Here is a 24,757-nt window from a genome sequence, read left to right as displayed (position 1 = left end):
TAGTCGAATTTATTTTATTTATAAAAAATAATCCCAACTCTTTTATAATTATTTCTTGAAAAAAGAAGGCATATTTTTATAATCAATTAAAAAGATACAACCCTTAATTGCCACCTGCTTTCCCGATATGAAAATCAAATGAATTGTCAAAGTTTATTCTTACCGCCATGCAATAAATAAAGCTAGATAGACTAGAATTAATTCACATAGAAGATCTTTCATTTTGCAAGCTAGGAATCAACTATGAGTTTTTGAATCACCACAAAAATAAATTGAATATCTTGTTGAGTCTGTTCAAGAAAAGTAAATTGCCATGTCATTAGGGGTCATTAGCATGCCTATGTATATGTGCAACCTCATTCCTTGGGATCATTGTTTTAAATTGCTGTTACACTTGTGAGTCAGAAAACTTTTACATTATGATCACGACTTGTTGCGGTGAGTTAAAATACCTTGACATTATAGTCGCAGTTGTGATTGTGAACTGATATTTAAAATCATGCTTGCAATTAATGCTATTGAGCATGGAGTGAGTCACTGATTGAGCCTGCTTTAGACCCCAATTCAGCAAGGTTAGAGCCAACAGATTTACCACGACGAAATCCAGAAGATCGATGGTGTCGACATCTAAAGGAACCAGCATGTGTGGTGGGTGAGCATAGACAATTCAACCTCCCATTTGAGTTATTTCGGGTTATGGTTTGAGAGGTTGGTGACATGAGAGAATTCTGAGATGTTGTTGGTAACACAAGCATATGTGAATTCTTCTTTATGGTTTCCACTTCCGACCCAGGGAGCTTACTAATTAACTTCATCCTTGGAGGCTTTTGCTCCATATTTGTCCTATCAAAGCTTCTCCTATTAACATAGTAACAACAAATTACGCCTTGCCTAAACTTGACTCCTAGACCAAGTTAATTGAAATATACATGTGTGCATGTTTGTTAAATCCCTATTCATCACTTTGTCAATTGATTAAGCTATTACAATCCAATGCCTTCAAAATAAAGACTTAGTACATGTTATAGGGAAGATGGAGTTCCTTCTTTCTTTCTTTCTTTCTTTTTTTCTTCTTAAAGGCTGGAGTTACTTCTTACTGTGTAACATAAATCAATATACCAAAGAAATGTTAAAGAATACCTTTTTTTAACCTTTTTTTTTATTGTGTTATAATTTTTTTAGGTTGTAATATATTTTATATGTCATTTACTTGTCAAACAACAAACCACCTATGCATGTATAAGCAAAACCAAATAATGCTAATAACTTGGCCTTAAATCATTTTTCATGAAAAGATGTTTCATTAGTATTAAGAGATGACTTATACATGCTTCATTAGTATTAAGAGATGCTAATAACAAACAATACATTGTATACTACATGCATAAGTATTTTAAATATAGATTACTTATACCAAAAACAAATTATAAAATGTTAAAGAGAAAATTTTCTAATTGATGATAGAAGATTTACTAATATTTCATAATGTTAATTAAAGAAAATTAATTTGAGTGTTGATTCAAAGAAATTCGAGAAAATAATCAAAGATACAAAAATATTAAAGTGATTTGATATAGAAGTTCATGTGTCACAAAGCAAAATGAACATATAATTACACGAATATATATATATATATATATATATATAATCATCTTATTTTTAAGAAAAAATAATCTAACTTGTTATACAAGAACAAACATGCTTGTGTAGTTGTGTGCATTATGGATGGAAGTCAAGGTAAGAGAATTCTATATAAAAAAGAATGTGATGGAGTCATGTGTATGTTATTTTTAATATATCAGCTAATGTTAATTTATTAGTTTGTTTAGAAATGTTAATTGAAAAATTCGAACGTGTGATTTTTTTTTCTTTTCTCCTTTACCATTTTTCATCCACAAGACCAACCTCATGTCTTCTGAATAAAAATGAAGGCAAGAAAAATTCACAAAGAAAATGTTGATGAGAGCCAAAAGTGACATTTACCTGTTTATAATGTGTGAAGGCATGCAAAAAGTAAAACAATTACTTCCTTGAATGATTAACCAGCTTTGAATTTTTAGCAGGAAGCGATAGAGCGAAGAACGTGATATTGCGTATCACTTGCTATGCTTCCCGCAAAAATGGACATAATGAAATTTCCATTAAAAAACCTAGCATAACGTTGAGTCAGCCTTAATCTTTGTGGACGTTAACTAACTTGATTTTGTTACTTCAAATATGTGGTATTTACAAGATCAACAGTTTGTGACCACAAGTTTTCACCTCCATCAACCGCAAAATGAGGGAGAAATTAAGAAAGACAATTAAAAGGAAAATTCTTTTATTGGGTACAATTTAACCATCTTGCTAACTTAATATTGAAAATAGCGTAGTTTATTTTATTTTACACTAGTTTAGATAGATAAATAGAACTACTTTTAAAAAATAAAATATTGAAAATAGGTTTTATTTTAATATTGAAAAAAAATAGTCAAAAGGCTATGGGATCCAACTTCTCAATCGCTTATACCTTTTATTAATAATTGTAAAACTCAGTTTTTTTTAGTAGTGTCAATTATTTTTTAAAATAGTATTTGAAATAATATTTTTTAAAACACTAGTTTTTAATTTTTTATATTTTCTTTCACTTGTATCATTGATATTTATTTATTTTTCTTTTTATTTTTTTAAATAAATCATGTTATTATTTTTTTTTGTTATTTTACACTTTTTAATTAATTCGACAATTAATTTATTAAATACTTCTTATTTAATAAGTTAATTTTTTAATTTTCAACTACTAATTAATTTTTTCAGTTGATTTTATCAAACATAACACCTTAATGTTTTATGCAAAAAGCTCAACTTTTACATGTAACTAGTTATCAACCTGTGCAAGGCATGGGTTTATTTTGGAAATCTTGTAGATGATTGTTTTTAAAAATTGAGTATTTTTTGTTTGAGAAAGGAGATTTATTGCTTTTCCATTTCTATATAATGATGAATACAAGGAGGAATACAATGGAAAAAAAAAAAAAAAAAGTTTCAGGATTCTCTATCGACAATCTCGCTAAAGAATGGGCTACCATATTGGGCTTCTTATTAACGAAATTTACATGGAAATCTGGGTTCACCCTTAATGGATTGCTAATTTGCCGAATTATAACTCTGCACTCAATAATCTGATTATTAGGACCGTGTAACTAATCAAATATTGGGTACCATTTATGTACCAACCGTCCTAAATATGTTGTTAAATGAATCAAGATTTTACTTGTTCTAAACACGTGCATCCGAACCATTGAGCCCATTAAATTACAGAATTTATCTCAACCCAACTATAGAAAATGGAAATTTAGTTTTTTCTAGATTTTTCTTCTTCTACATATTAAGGTACATTTATCACAACTTAAACTTCTGATGCTTTATCTAATTTCACACGTGTTCCAATTACTCGAGTTAAGCCTAAATAACTGTTTTCAAATTAAACAGGAAGTGTAGTCCCAATAATTTTATTATATAAAATTTAAGGAGCAAATGTAAATATTTACTTCATTATTCAGTACAACTATATGCTCACCTTGCAATATTTAGATGGCAGGATAAGGGAGGAAAAACTTGTACAAACAAACTAATTTGAAAAATAAAGGGATTGATTCACTCCTAAGAACCAAGTATTCAATGTAGTTTTGGTTACTGGTGACCTCTTCTGTACATGTACAAACTCACTCGTGTAACCAAAGGAGATAAAACAAAATAATTGGGAATGTATAAGATTATGAATGTTCTTGTGTATTTTCTGCCTCGTCCTATTGCTACCTTTGTAATCCTTGTTTGCAAAGAGGGCAGCATGATATAATTCTTAGCCATTGATCCACACATTTTAGGTGGAACAAATGGGAACAGGGTAATTGCCTAACTTCTTCTTTGTCTTTGTATTTGGCCAAGCAAATGCAACATTCCTGTTAATTCACTCAACAGCACCAACGGATCAATTCAATATAAAATACTTATATATGGAAGAAAAAAAATGTGTATATATATATATATATATATGAGTGTGTGTGTGTGGGGGGGGTGAAAAGTGAAAGAAAAAAAAACATAAATCAAATCTTGGTCATTTATATCTCAAGATTAGTTCCTTTAGTGAAAACATATTCTCACCTAACATATGAGAAATTATTACACAGTTGAAGATTATTACATGTTTATAATCTCAATCAATCTTTATGTAATATGTACTTGAATTTTATTAACTATTTCTCCTAATTAAATTTTTTTACTACACATCACATGGAGATTAATTGTGATTCATAAACATGGTGGTTTTGGACTACAAGTAATTTCTTCTTTTAACATATTATTTACTGTTGGTTAAAATTCATTGAAAATTATAAAATTTTGTTTGTTTTTCTTCTTATATAATGTGACACACTCGTAATTTTATAGTTTTTAACAAATATTAAAATGTGTTAGAGAATGTACACATTAATATAATATCAAAATAAAAAATGTTACTGATTTTGTGTATGATAGGTAGCTGTGTCACTTACTGGATCTTGGTTGATCAATCTTTCACTGCTTTGAGAGTCATTGGCAATGTCCAAGTTGGAATGAAGCCCTTTATATCTCCAACTTGGGAGTTGTGAGATTTGATCATCAGATGCCCCTCTAGCAGAGGACCCCATGCTCATGTTGTATCCAAGGAGGGTGCTCATTAGTGGCACACAACAACACAAAAGCAAAAACAATAGGAAAGGGAAAGAGTAGCATATTGCATTCCAAGAAAGCAAGATGATGCAGAGCACTTGGAGTTTTGGGGCTTGTGGGAAGGATCCAAAACGTGAGTCAAAGGCCCATACATTGCCCATCACGAACCATATGGCAAAGAAAAGCTCTAGTGAACTACGGCATTTGTCTATCAAATGTGAAGTCCTGTACACACTGCATGGGACTAAGTTAATTTTCAATATTCTTTTATATTTCATAATAAATCTTACATGAACTTTACTTAATAACAAAAGAAAATCACCAAATTCAAAACGTGTCATTACATTTCATCAGAGGGCAATGAAATTATATCGCTCATGTTCTTGCAAGGGAATCACAATTTTTTTCCTAGTCAACATGCTTTTATTCTATTCCTTCTTACTTGAAACTTCGATTATGAATAAAATGATATGAGTCTCTTTTATTAAAAAACAAAATTATATATGAACGGGGACAATATAAATATTTTTACATTATCATTCAATATCAATTTATTATATATAGTTTGTAATTTTAATAATAATTATCTTAAAAGTCATCATTTTCTATTTAGTCAATAGTATAATTTTTTTTTTATATTGAGAAATGTATATTAAAATAGTGTATTAAAAATGTGCTAATATTTTCTTTGAATGAAAGGTATCAAACGTGAGGAGTGGTGCCTTACTATTGACCCCATAGAAGTTAGGTTTGGTCAGCCGAATTCAAATAATAATTGGTCTAATCAATAACCTATGATTTGTGTTGGCCTGGTCTAATTATCTTTTGTTTGTTTCCTGCTTCAACCAATTTTTTTTCAGGGAAAATATTTAGTTACTTTCTCATTCCCTTTCTTTTACTATGAAATTATTATGACTACTCTTAAAATGATATTTTTGTCTTCATGTCCTAACTTACGTGACGAAACTTGAGGGACATTATTAAAACTACAAGAGTTGAATCTTCCATCAATGCTCTGACCCCTTTCCAGATCTCATTCCTCTCTCGTTTCCTCATGTGCACCATGTGCACACTCATAGGCCCACTACAATGATAGGGCTCTCCCTCAGGAAAAAATAAAATAAAATTAAAAATTAAATATCCATCTTTAGCAATTCCATAATTTCTTGTTAAAATACTAAAATAACCAATTAAAGTTCAACACTATAATTATTAGAATTTTTTATGACAGAAGATTCTGTCTTGAAGTTGTTTGTATTCGGCCAAAAAACAATGGTGTCAACATTTTCTAATTTCTAATAGGCTCTAACCAATGTTTTCAGCACATTCACATAATAAGTACCCTATAAATTGTAACTTTTTGGTACTACCAATTGACAAAATGACTGATAGGAAGTTGTTGAAATGAATAGCATAGGGTACCTTGATTCTTCATTGTTTCTCTGCTGCTCCAATTCAGAGAGGCTAAGAGCATTATTCCCTTGAGTCACATGAAGTTGATGGTAGCGGCCACAAAGTAGCAGAAGATTAAGGACACAACCAATATCATAACCTGCTATCCACACTCTCATAGGCCAAATTGGCTTCTCACTCTTCGAAATGGCCAAAGTGAATGTTGTGCTTGCTATTTGGACCAACAAAGCAATCAACTCCAGCATCATCCAAGTGCTGGAATTGAAAGGGTTGGAGCCGAGATTGGATCTTGGTCCGTTTTGGTAATGGAATACTCTTCTCAAGAAAGTGAACCATCTTGATCTAGATATTCTCATGGCCACTCTAGTCATGAAAGAAGGTGAGGAAGCATGAGGGTTACTGTTTTGTTGTGCACTGGCCATGCTATGTTCCAATGCAGAATTTGAAGGAAATGAAGCCATGCTGATTCAACTAATAGGGGTACTGAAAGGAAATGTTGTTGTCTTTGGATATGTATGAATAGAGGATAATGAAAAAGAGGATACCCCTTTTGCCTCTATATAAGTATGCAAATCAGAACTAGTCCAAAATTGAAAAACCTGTTGTGCCTGAGACCAAGTCTTGTTTGATTCTCAATACTGAACATAATAGCATTTAAAAAATTGTAGGAGAGAGCCAACTTATTTGAAGTCTTGGAGATAATTCAAAAGGCAAGAAACAACAACATTCAAGAAATTGTCAACTATGCTTTCTATTTAAAAATACCATCTATTGAAGACACACGAATACGAAAGTCAGCAACCAAATTTGTCTACTAATTGAAACCAGCTCCAATATTTCAGCCTTATCTCATGTTGGACTTGGAGAACTTTTCAGGGTCAGCACCACCACAGCTCAAGAACTTGGCACCAAAATCAAAGCTAGTGCTACAATTAATACCAACCAAGGTTTTTCAAGGGCATGTCATGAACCGTTTAGCAATAACATGGTGAAAAGAAAGAGTTATGGAGTGAAGAAGAGGAGGTGGAGATGAAGTGTATATAGAAGGAAGGTAGGAAACAAAAAGGGAAGATTGGTGTGAAGGGTATGTCAGGAAGGTGAAGTTAGAGTCTCAGAAGGTGACCAAGAATCGACTACTGAACTTTGCTTTGATTACAAGAGACTCTCAAGGTTTGGAGGGAAGTTAACCGTTGGCCAACTTCCTCTATAGCTATATTTTCTATCAAGTAAGAGTTGCTGAGAAAACAATTGTTGGAATTCGATTTTTTCAGAACTTTCCTCCTTTATTTCACTCTCTCTCTCTCTCTCTCTCTGAGAAAATTAGAACCAACGCAAAGATTTTTTTTATTTTTTCTTCTCCCCCCCTCTCCTCTTATTATTTTATTTTATTTTTTGGAATTAAAGTAAAGTTTATTAGTTATTCCCTCTTTGAATTCAAGTGGATAAGACTTAAAGTGATTATATCTGATAAGTGATACATATGCATACGTAGGACTAGTATAAGGTGTAACGTTTGTTCATATCGTGTCCTCCATAAATGCATTCTTTATATCGTATAAATTAAAATAAACCAAAAATAAATAAATTGATTTGAATTCAGGCGGGGACAGGTGATTCTGAGATTGTGTGATGTGTGGTGTGGTAAAGGGTTGTGCACCTAATCCAACTATAGCAATTTGTGTCAATGTTGAAGAGGATTGTTGTGGCCCTACTTGGGTGTAAGAATGATTGCTACAATTTTGCATATTAGCCACACCATTTCCACTTGGGGAACCCTTTTTTTAACCTGTTCTGATATTTTTAGAGAGGTGAAGACAATATCTAGACACTGTTTTTGCTTACATGATTATTTTGATTAATGTTTGTGCTTAATGATGGAGATTGTTTCATGTGGCTTAACTTTGCACAGTGGGGCATTTGTAAGATTTTCACCTAATTGTGTTAATCATGAGTGGAGACAAATCATTCTTGTGTTCTCAACTTGGCATGAATATGCATGCAAGTGGTGTTGTTTAAGATTAAACGGCACCATCCATTTTTCATATTAAAGTCTGATAAATTATGTAATGTGGGGTACTATTGAATGTAAAGGTTGTAAGAATATCTACCTTCTTTACTAAAAATTGCAAACAACGAGACAATAATAACATTTTTTTCTTAAAATAAATGTTTGGCAAACTGAATATTAGCTAGGGTCTGTTTATTCTTATTTTTCATTTTATATTTTTCCCGTTTTTCAATTTTAATTACAAAACTACCATATTATTTTCAATTTGTTTCTTGATTTAAATATTTGCATAGGAAATAAAGAAAACAAAAAAGTTGTTTTCAGTGTTTTTCTGTACAAATATTAAAAAAAAAGCAGATGGAAAAGAAAATGAAAATTTTGGAAGTAAAATTCAAAAACAAAAAATGAAAATAGGAAATAAAAATAAAAGTAAAGAAACTGTAAGTTACCATTTTTTCACTATAATGAGTTTAACATAGACAAGGTTGAATCTTATTTGCCAAGAACTAGGAAATCTACTACTGGCAGCCAAAGTAAACTTCTAGGATCAACCAAGCTCAAAAAAGTCAACATCCTCTTATTAATGTGATAGAAAGAAAGCCTATCCGAAATGATAGCAAAGTTTGATCATATTTTTGAGCAATTATTGGAAATTGACATAGAAATAAAAGGGAAAATAAATATCAATGTTCGGCTAACTTTCGTTCATACATCTTTTTCTTTCTGTACTAAAATTATACATACTCTTATACATATTTTCTATACTAAAATCATACATATTTCTATTCTTGGCTACAAGAACTTCAAATTAGTCGAGGACAGTCTAAATCGAGGCCTTTGTCGATGGTTAGGAGTAGGAGTCATGTATACTCAAATATTGGTAATTGACGGTCAACAAATCATTGATATTGATATGAGTGATACTAAGTTTAATTTTTTTTTAAAAATCTCAAATTTAATTTTATGAATGAAAAAGCGTAATTAAAAGAAAAAATCTTATTAAAACTGAGGTTAATCAAATTCTCCAATAATATCACGGTGACTTTAAAAAAAATATTGTTAATTGACAAGTGATTTCTTAAACAACATATATTTTAAATTGGGTACATGACTTCACAATAAAGGGTATCAAAGGGAATTCAAACAGGTTGGGCCAAGGGTACGTATGTTACTTGAACAACTAGAATTCAACCTTCCACTGACCAATAAAAACTGCCAACATGTTGCTTATTAAATGGATGTATTGAAAGCAACACAGCCTATAGAATTAACAAATAAAAAGATATAGTTTTAGCTTCTTTCTAACGTATTTGACTATAATTTGACCCTATTTGGCGGGTGGGACATGCAACGTTAATAATTCACATTTCTTGCAAAGGAAAGCAGTTACTTTCAGAGGGGAAAATGGATACTATGGCGGCAATAAACAGTTAGTGTGTTCGAGAGAACTTGTTTTCTTTCAAGGAAAAGCTTTTTACATCAAAAATAAAATAAATGTTTAAGTACTATTAAAATTCTAACATTAGGTTCTTAAATAGCATTTCGGCTTTAAGTATTATGAATAGAAACAACATGGTTAAACCTTAAAAGAAGAGTTTCTACTATAAGAATAACAAAAGGAATTTTAACAATTAAGTTATGTGTTAATAGTATAGAATATATTTTTGTGCTATCAAGGAGAAATATATAGTACAATCTGAAAAAAAACAAAAACCCCTCATGCGTTATCAGTTTATGTTTTTTTGGCTTTATTAAACATTGTGTCTCCTTATTAGTTTAGTGTGGTGTAATTTTAGTTCCCATAGTTTTAATGACTTGATTTTTAGTCTACACATGTTGCACAATTTTAATCCCACTATTAAGTAACCATCCAATTTTTAACCGACATCATAATGTAACAATCTTGTATCACATTAGCATTCATGATTTATTTATTTAATTTTTAACAAATCAAATTATTTAACAGTCAAATGCTTACATGGTTCAATTGGTGCAGAGGTTCTTGTTGCAATTTTGCAGGAGGGATTGCATTCTTCTCCTTCTTCACCCTTTGTGGCTCAACATGGCTCCACAAACTGGCCTATAATGCAATTCCTCATCAAAATCACCATCTTGGCTAACCCAATCGTCCAATTTCTCATGCCATGGTGTACACATCTTGGTGCCTCTCCCAATTTTCATATCTGCATTTTCAAGCTTTCCCTTCCCAGTTTAAAAATAATGTTTTTTTTAACTATTAAAAAAGGTCAATATCAAATTTCAGCAACAACCAAAAGCAATTAGTAATCCATTTTCATCCATCCTCATGCAGTCACCGTAAAACTTGCACACACCATTGCTTCCAAAAAACTTCATCCACTCAATCAGCTATTTGAAGCAAAACTTTCTCTTAAATACTCTTACTTACATTTAATTAAGTTAGTTTGAATTGTTTTTTTTAATTTGAATATAGGTACTCTACATCAAATTGAAGAGACCTATTTTTCAAGGCAAATTGGATTTTAAAATTGTTTTAGTCTTAATGAATCTTAATTTAAATTAATTTTTAAATCTTAAATTTCAACGCATCATATAAAAAACAATAATTTTATCATATCTAATAATAATACTATTATATATATTTACATTATTTTTACCCGCATTTTTAATTTTTACTTAAACTTGGAAATATTTATATATATTGGTGTAAATGATTTGACTCCTCAGGAGAAATTAAAATAATAGTAGTAACCATAAACTAAAACATGAAAGGTTGAGATTATTATATTTGATTTAATTTTATAAAAAAATTCAATAATTTTTTTAATCAATAATTTCCACTTTTCAGGGACTCCAGAGAACAAAAACCAGTTAATGAACTTATTTTCAAGCCCAATATGAAATGGCAATGATTCACCGCAGGCTTGGGCCGGCAAAATCACCTGTGGAGATTGATAGTCCAGACGGAAAACAAAAGAGTGTTGCTAAGTGAACCCAGCACTAATCATGAAAAGACAAAAATACCCCTTATGAATCAAGTTGATCCGTAAGTTTTTTATGGATCAACTTGATCCGTAAGTTTTTTACAGATCAACTTACAGATTAACTTGATCCGTAAAAAGAAAAATTAGCAGAAATAATTTTGTCATTTTCAAAGAATGTTGGGTGCACCAGCAATAATACTAGGTGCACCTAGCAACACTCAAAACAAAAGAGGAAGAAAAAAAAACTCTACTCCATCTGAATCTTCTACGAGGACTAACAGTCCAAACTCCAAGCCCACGGTCGTTTACTTTATGTTTGGATAGAGGAAAAAAAATGGAATTTAAAATCTTTTATTAATTTTTTTAAGAAAAATAAAATAATTAAGAAGCCAAGACCTACTAAAGCCACGGAAATGGACTATCTGCAATCACTTTTGTGACTGCATGAAATTCCAACCATTGAAAATAAAATATATAAATTAAATAATTAAACAAACTATAAGTGAAGTCTATAAGTTTATATTGTGTCTGCAATCACTTTTTTATATTGTGTTACTTTTATAATATATTGAAATTGTATATTTATTTATCTCTTAAAATATTAGACATGTTGTTATACATAAAAAGTGAAGTCTATAAGTTTATTAAAGGATAAACTTATGCTCTATTTGGAATATATATTACAAAATATTCTTAAATAAGTTATCAAGAAAGTTGTATTGCACCTTAAAAATAAGTTTATGCCATATAAAAAAGTTAGACCTAAGTTTATTAAAATTTAAGCTACATATTTCCTTACCATCTTTTTTGTGTTGAGTAACAATAATTTTATTTTTCACATTTTATGGTTGTTTTAGGCTAAAATAAAATTTGAGCCCCTTAAGTTTAATTTTTTTAATTTGGTCTTTTAAAATTTTTTATCAGACCAAATTGATCTTTCTTTTAATTCATTATACTATTTTAACAAACTGTAAAAGATGTCACACTAAATAAAATTAACATCATTAGTATTACCAATTGATAGAAAAATCAATTTGATCTCACAAGAATATTACAAGTGATCAAAATGAAACTTTTCAAAATTAAGATTACAAAGTAAAACTTAAAATATATATAATGAACCAGAGTTCTATTTTGGCCTTTGTATAACATAGAATTTTTCCTCACTAGCCTATTAGTAAATCAGTTTATGTACGCAGCCTTACCCTTACAAATGCAAAGAGGCTGTTTCCGGATTCGAACCCATGACCAACAAGTCACCAAGGCACAACTTCTGTTTCCGGATTCGAACCCATGACCAACAAGTCACCAAGGCACAACTTTACCGCTACACCAGGACTCTGAACACGACAAAGGAGACATCTTTGAAAATTGAACATTAAAGTTTGGTGAGTGGATGAAATAGAACAAAACATTCTATCTTCTTCTATTTCTTTTTTGTTCTACCCTTTTTTAGTCGTATCAATGTGTATCACGTTTTGATCGTATGTTTTTATTATAATATATTTTTAAAAGGCACCACAAATAAAATAGAACTAATGCTTTCTTTTGTTTTAACACCTTCACTAAACGCTACTTATATCACTCAAAGTAATATTTTTATAACTTATTAATTACTAACAAAATTATACATGTTAAAATATATTTAGTATTAACAAACTTATTATAAAACATACTTACTATATACCATTGTTCTATCAAAATCAAGAAAGTGAGTTGAAATATAAAGGTAATAATGTTTAGCATATAAACAATACAGATTGGAATGTTTCCTTATTTCCCTTTTTAGTGGAATCAAAATGCACCACTTCCAGTATTTATTTTGGTATGAAACTTTTGCCTACAAATGGCAAAGTATATGCAAAAATCTTGTTATATAAATGCACGAAAGTGAAACAAAATATATGGTGATCAGTGTACATATAAATGCACGCTCACTAAGTTGCCAATTAATGCATACAATTAATGCAAATACTGATGCTAGTAAAAACTCGTCTTCATGACTAAATCCACCAATAATGAAGGTCGCATCATATCTCTGAAAAGCTTGCATGAGTCTCTTCTCTTTTGGTACAAAGAATAAGAAAATTTGTTGGAGGAACAAAATACAAATTGTGTACAATTTTGACAAACACTGCCACCAAGTGAAAGTATTTGATGACCCCTAATAAAATGAATAAAATGACGTCAAAAAGTAGGCCCTATTTTTTTCAATTATAATAATCTAATGATACATATAAAATGAAGGCAAATGCTAACAAGTGTCCCGAGGACACGGGTTAAGGAACTAAGGTTTTTTATTGGAAGGCATAAAATTGCGTTCTTCATGATTTTTTTTTATACTTTCCTATGATTTACATATTAAAAACTTCTCCTTTTAGTTCCTTAACCAATAGTCTAGGAACACTAGTCAACAAGACCCTAAAATGAAATTGTATAACTATATGGGCAACTCAAAAATCTAAAGGCAAACTCCATCAACAATGGCAAAGAGCATGCAGTTACACCAAACTTCAACTGCAAATAAGTAGTTTTTATAGACACAGGTAGTAGAAGCTTAGCTAGCTGGCTTTCTGCTTGGACTTGTCCTTAGGTTCTTGCAAAACAAATTCAGCATACAAATCCTTCAGTGCAATCATAACTGTGGTAATTAATGGCCCCATAATTGCTCCCTGAAGAACAACACACCCTTCAATCAATGTAATAATGTAATTGGATGCAAGAGAAATGCATCTAATAACAAGGTACTGGATAGAGTGAACCAGAACATCAGAAAAATGAACTGTTACAACATTGAAATTAATGTCTCAACAGGAAATTTCAGGCCTGATCTGGATTCTTCCCACAGTTAGGCATTCGATCAATCAAAATTGTTGAATGAAGATCAATCGGCTAAAATTTTATCTTGGTAAATCAAACTTAGCCTCAAAAGAATCAGAACTACTTTATAAATCAATTGGAGTTATATTAGCAGTTCATTGGATTCCCAAGTGCACTGGCACATTATTTACAAAAGTAGCTAGCATAATTTCAGTTTAGAGAAAACCACATCAACCTAGTAGTCACATTTCTAAGCTTAGAACTAAGAGTTTTAAACAAGCTATGCAGGTAAACCAGTTTTCCAATTTAAAACAGGAATCTCCAAAAGAAGCATGTTGACATAAAAAGCTAAAATTAAAGACTAGTTAATTTCTATATGCAGAGAAACAAGAAGGGTGGTGGAAACCTTACGATTCAGCTAAACATGAAGCACCAAGAGTGAGAGACTGATGCTTCTATAATGATCAGAAGACTAAATCAAGGAAGGTGAAAGTTTACCTCCAGAGCAGATGGGAACAATGTCATTCCCCCAATGATGCTCAACCCAGTGAGATATGCACTATTCCCCGGCACGTCTTCTAGAATCTCTGATGCACCGTAGTCCATGAGAAAAAGGTGAACAATAGACAACACAATGGCCATTATGTATCTGCCTTCCAACACTAGTTGCACCGCTGCTGGGATTGTTGCAAGCCAAGATGGAAATATTGGCAGGAGAGGACTTATGAATGCAAGCACGGTTGACATGTACAAGAAATGTATTTTGTTCAACCTAAACAAAAGCCAAGTAAGACACCCTTGAAAAAATGCAATCTCAGCAGTGGCCAAAAGGACTCCTGAAATAGCTTTATCCAAAACCTCAACACATCTGATCCTAGTGGAGTTTGAAATTGGAAGCATGTACATCACTTGTTCTGTCACTCCACCACTCTCTGATGTGATGAGGTAATACAAAACCCAAATAAATACCATCGACTGGGACACAAAATTGAAAACCTCTGCAGCTCCAGAGATTATGGAATTCGCGATGGAGAACATAAACTTAGTACTGCTTCCAAGCACAGTTCTACTACTGGCGAAAATCCGCTGAGACACATCCATTCCTTTGAAGGCAAACCCTTTTGCCTTCTCAACCAAATCCTCGCGAGTGATCACAAGCTCGCGCAAAATCGAGTCAGCCTCTGTATAAATCTGGCTCCACTCGCGGTTCCTAACCCGGGTTTTCAAGCTCAAGAACTTCTCAGCATACGGTGAGGGAGTCATCAACGCCTTCGAAGGCGCTGAAGAGTTAACCGGAGTAGATATCACAAAATGCTTAATGCCAGTCACAAATTCAGTCATGTTATACTGCACAGCCAACCCATCAATCTGATCAGACACAGTCTCATATATCTTTGTAGTGTAACTATCCACCACCCCAGCAACATCATTATCATCCATCCACTTCTTCACACCAATCCTCTCAGCATAATTGTTCTCCTCCACATGCAACTTCAATGAAATCATTGCATCTTTCCCTTCAACACCAATCTTATAAGAGAAGAAAATCACCCCACTCAAAAACCCCACAATCATGCAAACAATTAGCCCAATTGCCACAATAATCTTCAACTTCCTCAATATCCCTCTAGTGAAAAAGGCACTAATAGCACTACGCCTGAAACTAAGGCTCCTAAAAGAGGACAAAGCGTGCATAGTGGAATCCACATTCTTCGAACTAAACAAAAAACCCAACCCCAAAAGTGACAATGCCCCAAACCCACCAAGCCTCTCATAAGTAATGATGAAAATCCCAAAACTCACAAGCAAACGAAGCAACTTGTAAAACCCACTTCGCTTCCTCAAAGGGCGATTCTGCTGAGGCTTCGGTTTCCTCAAAATGACTCTAAAAGAAGCTTCGCGAATCTCAACGAGTGTGCCAGCAAAAGCCCTGAAAACAGCAACGGGAACAGCGAGAACGGTTTCCGTGAGACCCAGATGAAGGGGTTCGGACCAAAACGCAACGAGGGTTTGCTGAATACCCCTTAGGGGAATAGAACACAACACTGCCCATTGAAGGGGTCTCAAATACTGTTCTAGAAGCTTCGAGAAAGTGTAGAGAATGAAAATGGCGAAGGCGAGACCCGCATGGGCCATGGCGATATAGAGGGCCAGGCGCACCTGGGGATCGCCGGAAAATGTGTTTTTTCCATCTGGGTCGGCGTCGAATGGCGGATTCGGCGGCGCGGGGGGGGAGGGGGAGGGCGGCGCGTGGGATGGAGGGGCGGAGGTAGGGTGGCGGGAGGAGGCGGATCGGAACATATCCTGCCATGCTGGGGTGGCAGAGGATGGGTCGGAGTATGGAACAAGTTCCATGGTGGTGGGGTGATGATTCAGCAGAACATGAATGTAGGAGAGAAGAAGCTTGATTATTGTTGTGAGTGTTCCAATTATGAACTGAGAGAGAGAGAGAGAGAGGACAGCAGAGCAACTCGATGGTTTTGACTAACAACAAAGGGGTAGCATGATCAATGATGAATGAGTGGCTTCATCTTTTTGGTGTTTTTTCTTTTTTCTTATTTAATTTTTAGCTCGTGGGAACCATAGGAACCTGCCAGGAATTTAACAAAACCCAAAAATAGATAGAACTATAGAAAAGGGTACACTTTATAATTGCTTATAAAAATAGAAAAAAATTATACATTATCATATTATTTTGCTAAATTTATTAACTTTTATATGTTTTTAACAATCACTTTATTATTAGAATCATTTGATGGCTATCTAATTTTTTATTTTGATAGGTATCACTTTCCATTTCATCAATTAACCCATGGTTTAGTTTAATCAATAAGTCTGTTAGAGTTCAAGTCTTAGATATTTAATGGTGTTAAATATTAACAGAAATACTTTTGTTGCTTTATATTCTTACTTTCCTTAAATACGATTGTATGTGCTTTTGTACCAATTTTTTTTTTTTTTTTTATGATTGGTAGTTTTTCTTTACTTTTTATATTCTAATTTAGTTATGAGAGTGATTTGAAAAAGATTATACAAAGCTTATTTAATTTGTGTTTATAAAAAGGATTTCTAACTTTTATGTTTTTAAAATCGTTTTAATAATTCCTTTTAATAATTTACTTTTAGTTTATTAAGTTTCATAATCAAACTTAAAATTAGAATCATATTTGATATAAAAAATGAATTATTAAATAGACACTAAATTTAGTTATGTATAAATATCGTATACACTTTGGACAATCACACTATCAGTGTAAAAATATTTATTAAGTTGATTAATGACTAATTTTTATTAAAAAAATATTAGTGGTCTAATCTAATTTCATTTACATCAATCACTTGCTAGTTGTTTCTTATATAGTTAGTTGTGTTTTTTTCTTCATATTTATGCAAAAAATGCTTTTTCTTCTTTTCTTGAAAGAACTGAGTTATGTCAGTTATATTTGTCTTTAGTTATGATTTAGTAATAGCGCAAAAGCTTAAAACTAGTAATTTTCATTTGTTTGTGTTTATCTTAAGTTTTTTTTTATCAATTAATGTTAATTTTATTAAAAACATCAGTTTCTAATAATATCGTAAGTGTTTTATCCTTATAAGTATGAGACATATTTTTTAATATAAATATTATTTCTAGTTCAAATTATTCACTCATCATTAAGTAATAATATAAATGAGGAGTGTTAAAAATATAATATTTAGCACATTTTTTCAAACATTTTAAATAAATATTTTTTTAGTTTCTTAATAATATCGGAAAGATACCTGAGATTTTCTTTATTTTTTTAATATGAATGACTTGTGGAATGTTCCGTTGCCCGTGAGTTGTCTTACTTAAAAAATGATGAAAGGTCCATTTTATGTATAGTAAATACGGTTGATAACACCTTCTGTTTATTTATTTATGACTTTAATCTTTTATGCTTGTTTATTTGTTCACTAACAACTCTGAGTTGTCTTTTATTTCCCCAACCAGAAGGTTGTTAAAAGTATTATTAATTTGTCTGGCAAAAAAAACCCATTGTACTATTGTATCTCATAATTAATGTGGGCATTATTTAATCAAAATAAATCAATAAACTTTCCAAACACTTTTATTTTAAAAAATGCAAGGAAAAAACTTAATTCACATTTGAAAACTACACCATAGAGAAGTTCACATAGGTCGGGTGAAATAATTATAGAAACCAAATCACAAGTTTGATGTAGAATACGTGTATGTTTAGATTAAAATTAGAAAACTTTAAAATTAAAAGCGCATTAGTGCTTCTACTTTGAAAACAACTGTTTTTTCTTCTTCGTTTGATGCACATTGAAATTCTTGTTATGCATTAGAATTTGTAAAACAAAAATTCAAGCATCAATCCAAACATAGTCTAAATATATATAATAAAAAAATACATGTATTCTTATTAAGTGCAATTATAGGTTCACACATTACCCTCAAATGATCCTAGTGTGGCAAATTACTAACATAATTGATCACAATTTACAAATTAGTTTCAGACATGAATTCTTCTACCGAGACATAAATAATGCAAGCCAACAACTAGAAGCATGCATGTGACGACCATGACTAGCAGAACCTATATACTTTATTTAAGCCACCTTTTAAGTTTACAATGTCAAATATGTGACATCAGTAGGGACCCTTGCTTGCACAATCACATAATTGGTCTCATGGATCCGTCACTTATAAAGGGTCTAAGATCATAGGACATGAATGACCAATATGTGCTTCAATCACATTACAAATTTTAGTATCTGCTACAACAAAAAACAAGCCTTCACTCATTGTTGGAGATCTTGGACACTGGAAATGAGCAAGATACTTCACAAATAAAGGAGATAAAGAACGATATAAATTCACTCTACAAACCGTGATTAATTAGTCCTCTAAATATAATTACTAGTCAATTTAGGCCATGATTGTTTTAATTTGTAATGACTTTTCATGAATGAAGATGAAGAATTATAGCTGTGAGGATGATCCTTGTCATATAATTCATGCATCACTTAGTTGAACTGTTGATCTCTCAAAAAGGTGTTACATCGAGTAATTGAGAACCAGAACAAGAAAATATCAATTACAATATAATATAAAAAAACAAATAATTTAATGCACTTTTACAATTTCCGATCATTAATATATTTAATACTTGTTGGAAAATTTTAAATTTAAAAGTAAAAAGGTTTTATATTGAAAAATAATACTAATAAAATTCAGAGTAAATTATATTTCCTTCCCCTCAGATATACAAATATTACATTATCTTACCTTCTTACGTTAAAAAGTATACTTAGCCTCCCTGTTAGATTCAAATATATAATAATTTACTCTTTTTTTTTTAATTTTCCGTTAAAGTTCCATTAAAAAAAATTGTAACTAAAACATCATTCATCACTCCGTCAAATATTATACATTGAATGAAGTTAAACTTTTTTGTCCGAGATTTAATGAATTTAATATATTGTGTATATTATACAAATCATAATTAGTCGACATTGTATGGTTAAATAAAACTAGTCAAACTTTCTATTAAAAAAAACTAGTCAAACTTTCTATTAAAAAAAACTAGTCAAACTTTTGAACTCTAAACTTAATTTTTTTTAAAGAAAAACGAGGAATAGAACTTAGCTATTTGAAAATTACATTTATTAGTGGAGAGGGTTACATTGTATGATGAAAACTACCAATGGCTATAATCAAGAAATCAAATCACATGTTTGACGAAACATAATACAACAGGGATAGATAATAAAATGAAAAAAAAAAAATCAGCGATTTGGTTGATAAAGAGTGAATTTAGTATTTGTTTCTCAATGCCTATTCTTCATCAACAAAACAATTGTTGAGTAACTCTCTATGGTTTTTATTTCTTCTCTCAAATCGTACGTATATAGTAAATTATTAGCATAGATCTCAAGCAATGAACTCCATCATAGATTAGTTGGAATGATCAATTCTTCTACGAAGGCACAAGTAAGCTAACAACCGAAAGACTAAGGCCATGGCCAGAAGAATCCACACTTGTTTTTTTCCACCTTTCAAGTTTACAATGCCAAATGTAAGTGAACTCTGCAGGGTCCTGCACCCTCCTTTGCTTTCACAATCATATAATTGGTCACCTGAATACTGCACTTTTAAAAGAAGCCTGAACCATAGTACATGAAGGACAAGTACTTCAACCACTTCATGAACTTTGGTATGTGCTGCAGAATGTAAATGAGTGAAAAAGAGACCACAACATTGATATTCAACTCATTCCTCAAACTAGTCACTTATGTTTGAATTATAAAGATCTAGATAAGGAATGAATATATCTGCAATGCATATGAAAAAATGTTAATAATGCTAACACATTTTTGTAATATATACTTTTTTTTAGGTTTAATTTCTTATAATTTTATTATTTATATTTTTTAGTTTTTATAGTTTAAAAGTAATTTTTTTAGTCCTTATAATTTATATTTTAATTTTTTTTAGTCTTTATAGTTTGAAAGTGATATTTTTAGTCTCTATCATTTTGCATTTTAATTCTTTTTTAGTCTTTATAGTTTGAAAGTGATATTTTTAGTTCTTATTTTTTATATTTTAATTCTTTTTTAGTTTTTATCATCAAAATATGAGTAAACTTGTCAATTACAATTAACTACAAAAATATTAATTAATAATTCGTAACTAATTTATTGCAAGATAATTTACAATAAAAAAATAATTGATAACTTATAACTAATTTGTAATTAATTATTTTTATATTTTTTTTAGTAAGAACTAAAAGATAATTAAAATACAAATTATAAGGACTAAAAAAATCACTTTCAAACTATAGGAGTTAAAAGAAAATTAAAATATAAATCATAAGAACTAAAAATAATACTTTTAAATTATAGAAACTAAAAAGATCAGTGTCAAACTATAAAAACAAAAAAAATATAAATGTTAAAATTATAGGAACTAAATAAATAATTTAACCTGCTTATTATTATTAGTTAAAATTCTCTAAAAAGTTTGAAGGGAATAAATAATGTACGGAATCCATTAAATAAAAAAGTAGGACTCATGTTATTTAGTGAGTCTCCCATGAATTTCTATGTTATTAACATTTCTTAAAATACAATTAACTTTATGATACTCTAGAGTCTAAAGATTGTTTACGGAATAAAAAGTATAAATTATTCTTTTAATCCCTCGATTTTTTCTTTAATTTGAAACTTTTATTATTAAAATGTTAAATATGGTCCTCTAATACCAAAATATATATACTGTAGTCTTTTGTGCTTATTTTGTCATTAACGACATTACCCTAGTCAGATGAAAAATGAAATAGCTAATTAGAGGACCTGTCATTGTTAGGCTAACGTCGTCGTCAATGAAAAAAAATAACCGATAGGACCACACGAAGTATATTTTGATAATAAGAGGACCATGCTTAACATTTTAATAATAGAGATATCAAGTTAAACAAATTATAAAAAAAAATAGAAGAGCAAATAAGGAGTAATTTAGCCACAGAAAAAATAATTAATAATATAAGAAATAGGGAAACATAATTAATTAAAATAAAAAGAAGTTATTTGTGCTAAATATTAAATTACATTAATTGCAGAACATACATACATTCTAGTTGTTGCTACATAAATATTTAATTACTAATAATATTCAATTGTATATACCTGGACATTGTAGCCACCTGTGAGAAGGAATAACAGTAGTATCAAAGAAGGAGCCGTTCCTGCTCTTTGAACACTCATGATTGCAGCTCCAAATAGTTCTCCTGCTCCCTGGTAACAAAACTATAAATGTTAACAAATGAATAATTAATAAACCGCTAACTCATTCATTTTGAGTATTGACATGACTTACTTGACTTGTTATGACAATTAACAGAATAGTGAATAGTGTCAAGAAGAAGCTAGCAACAGTCCTCTTAAAGCCAGCCATGAAGTACAAGATGACCATGAAAAAAGTAGGATATAAAACATGTGCCACCATGTCACACAGAGTGCTACATGCATAGTATACACTTAGTCTATACATGTCAGCTTTTCCTTTCTTTTATCAAATAGTACTTCTCAAATGGAAAGACATAGACTGCTCCAAAAATACATGAAGATGTCCAGAATATACAGATGTAGAAAGCTAAACCAACCTGCAATAAAGATAGTGATTAGAAGATCAATCTTGTAACGTGAGAAAAGTAATAGCATGGCAATAACCTGATCTCTAAGCTGAGCTTCAGTGTTGGTTGAAGATTTCCACCAAAGGAGCCCTAACAAAAGTGCAATACCAAGTGCTTGAACTAGTCTTAGCTTATCAAAATAGTCCTTGCATCTTATTTTGAATGTTCTCCTGGAAAGAATCACAAATTGGTCCAACCAACTCAATGTCCACTCCTTCTTAACCTGAATGGCTAGTTGAAAATGTTTTGGTGTGTTTGCTCCTCTATGGTTCTCTTCTTTTTCTTTTGGCTCCAGTAGAGTTTTGTATTTGAGTTGTAGATACTAACATAATCATGAAACAATCAATAACAAGGTAAGAGATTGAACATGTACATTAATATATAAGTCTACGGAAAATCCTACTTCAATAACAACTTTTGAAGGGTCAGAAGATTCTTGATCTTGCAAGATATCTGTTGGAACACGTATGTCATTCACTTGTCCAGTTGCCAAGTCAAGCAAGAACTCTGCAGGATTCATTGGAATTTGTGGGGTGAATCTCAAGGATGAAAAGTACTCCATTGTGTCCTTAGCCTTTCCATAGCAAACAGGATAGCCTTCTGATATTAGAAGTTTGTCAAAAATGTGAAAGATTCTGCTGGATGGCTGATGTATTGTTGTAATTATAGTCCTTCTAGCCTACAAGTAAATCAAATGTAACTCTCAACATACATGTTTATGCATTTAGGTTCTAGACTTCTAGTGTTGTGCATTTGAGCAATTTATCACAATGGAACATTATCAAATTTAGTTATAGTTACCTCAGCAAGTCCTAGAAGTGTGAGAAGGAGTTTGTTTGCTGCGGTTGAATCAAGGCCAGAAGTTGGTTCATCAAGTAGCAACAGTGAATGATCAACTAGAATTTCATAGCCTATGCAGGTTCTCTTCCTTTCTCCTCCTGATATGCCTTTGAGATATCCTCCAACTATTTTTGTGTGGCGACATCTATGGTTATGCAAGAGATTATTTAAGGAAACATTTTTTTATGCCTTTCATTCTAAGTAACTTATGTTTAATTCTCACATGCACTGATGATGGTGCACATATTAAAATGTGGTTCAAAACGCACCTTTCAAGGTCTAGCTCCTTGATAGTGGTATCCACTTTTGCATATTTTTGCTGCTTGCTCATATGGGTTGGCAGCCTCAAGAGTGCGGAAAAGACTAAAGTTTCTTCAACAGTTAATTGTGGGTAAAGCACATCCTCTTGTATCACAAATCCAATCCTAGCAGGCAGGGTAAAAAAGGAAAATGAAAAGTATTGGCACACATTCATGTTCTATAAAAGGATCAAGTACTTGAAGTAACATGGATTGAGATTCCCTATAGTTAGGGAGCTCCTGCATTCAAACTGCACATCAATGAGAAATGAAGTGTAAAAGATTTAAAACAATCAAAATAGTATAGTTAAGATTCTCGTTGGCTTACCCCAAAAAAATGTAATGGCAATTGTTAGTTGTTATTTGATTCTGATTTTGGTCCATATGCAACAAAGAAATGAACACATACAACTATAGAAGAGGAATGCAACTATCACACTCTCCTAAACACACTTTTTTTTATTATCACTTTACTTGTTATTCGTTTATTCTCTAAAATATCAACACACTTTTTAAAAGAGACCTATTTAGATAATAAGCCAATGATACTGTATATAAAAATAGTTTATCATGTCAACTAATTAGAAAAAATGATAAGTATGATTTTTAAGGTAGTTATCATATATAATCATTTGTAATTAAATAACAACTTAAAAATTTTTTACACGATATATATACTATTCACGGATCAAAGTAAAGAATGAATTTGAAAGTATAATGTAACATTCTTCTCTCGTGCAACTTAAAGTCATTAGCCCCTAGTACCTTGAGAAATATGGGGAGGGGACAATTTTGTTCCAAATTGAAACCTTCAATTTCTATGTCAATCTCTGCGTACTTATGATCTGAAGATATGCATGAGACATGATCTCATTGTTGTGTCAAGAGTCATTGTTAGTGGAACCAACTAATGGGGGGTGACATTGACATGCCCACAATCTCATCCTCTCTCCCAATTTCCATGGTGAAGGAAGTAATAGTAAATATATAAGAGCTAGTTAATTTGAGGCAAAGTCTAGCCACGGAATTTTGATGTGTTGACTCAAGTAGTTAACTGTAACAAACCAATAATATTAAGCTTATATATAGAAGCAAAAGTTTGGTTGGTGTGACACACTTTTCATGACAACTTGTTGCTGTCGTGATTCATACCCTTTAACCATTATCAAAAAATTTCGGTGCATTTTTCAACCATTATGATACGCATAAAAACATGTCAAGAAAATGAATAAAATATGGTTTGACTGAGCATGTAAAAAATTCACTTCCATCAATATTTTCGCATTCCGTTAGATATATACCACTCATTGGTTTGCTTTTCGTAAAACAATTATTTCACAAAGAATGTGATTACAATCATTGAGCCTTTAACGGAAATTCTATCTAGAAGAATCTTTCTCACAGGCAACGTTAAATGAAGTGAATTCGTAAGAACCAATGAGCTGTTTAGTTTAAAATATATTTTGGAAAAACAATATTTTTAATTATTAACATATATCCATTTTTTTTTACCTTATTTCTTATTTTCAAAGTAAAAAAAATGAA

The 24,757-nt window shown here is 31.3% G+C and overlaps 1 protein-coding gene and 2 pseudogenes across 1 annotated transcript; all 3 read right to left on the bottom strand.

Annotated features, from left to right (window-relative positions):
* Positions 1 to 3,477: 3,477 nt before the first annotated feature.
* LOC100790834 (E3 ubiquitin-protein ligase At4g11680-like) lies at positions 3,478 to 7,555 on the bottom strand (annotated as a pseudogene).
* A 5,553-nt stretch (positions 7,556 to 13,108) lies between these two features.
* LOC100819024 (uncharacterized) lies at positions 13,109 to 16,443 on the bottom strand. The gene is made up of 2 exons (XM_003532138.4): positions 14,392 to 16,443; positions 13,109 to 13,745 (listed from the first exon to the last, which is right to left on the bottom strand). Exons 1-2 carry the CDS (start codon positions 16,246 to 16,248, stop codon positions 13,635 to 13,637), a joined length of 1,968 nt encoding a protein of 655 aa, XP_003532186.1. The 5' UTR covers positions 16,249 to 16,443; the 3' UTR covers positions 13,109 to 13,634.
* A 3,356-nt stretch (positions 16,444 to 19,799) lies between these two features.
* Positions 19,800 to 23,388, bottom strand: LOC100790312 (ABC transporter G family member 26-like; annotated as a pseudogene).
* Between the last annotated feature and the right edge of the window lie 1,369 nt (positions 23,389 to 24,757).

The sequence above is a fragment of the Glycine max genome, chromosome 8 (assembly GCF_000004515.6).
Source record: "Glycine max cultivar Williams 82 chromosome 8, Glycine_max_v4.0, whole genome shotgun sequence".
NCBI classification, from domain to species: Eukaryota; Viridiplantae; Streptophyta; class Magnoliopsida; order Fabales; family Fabaceae; genus Glycine; species Glycine max.
Note: the sequence above shows the minus strand (reverse complement) of the source record. Positions and strands in the feature narration are given on the sequence as shown.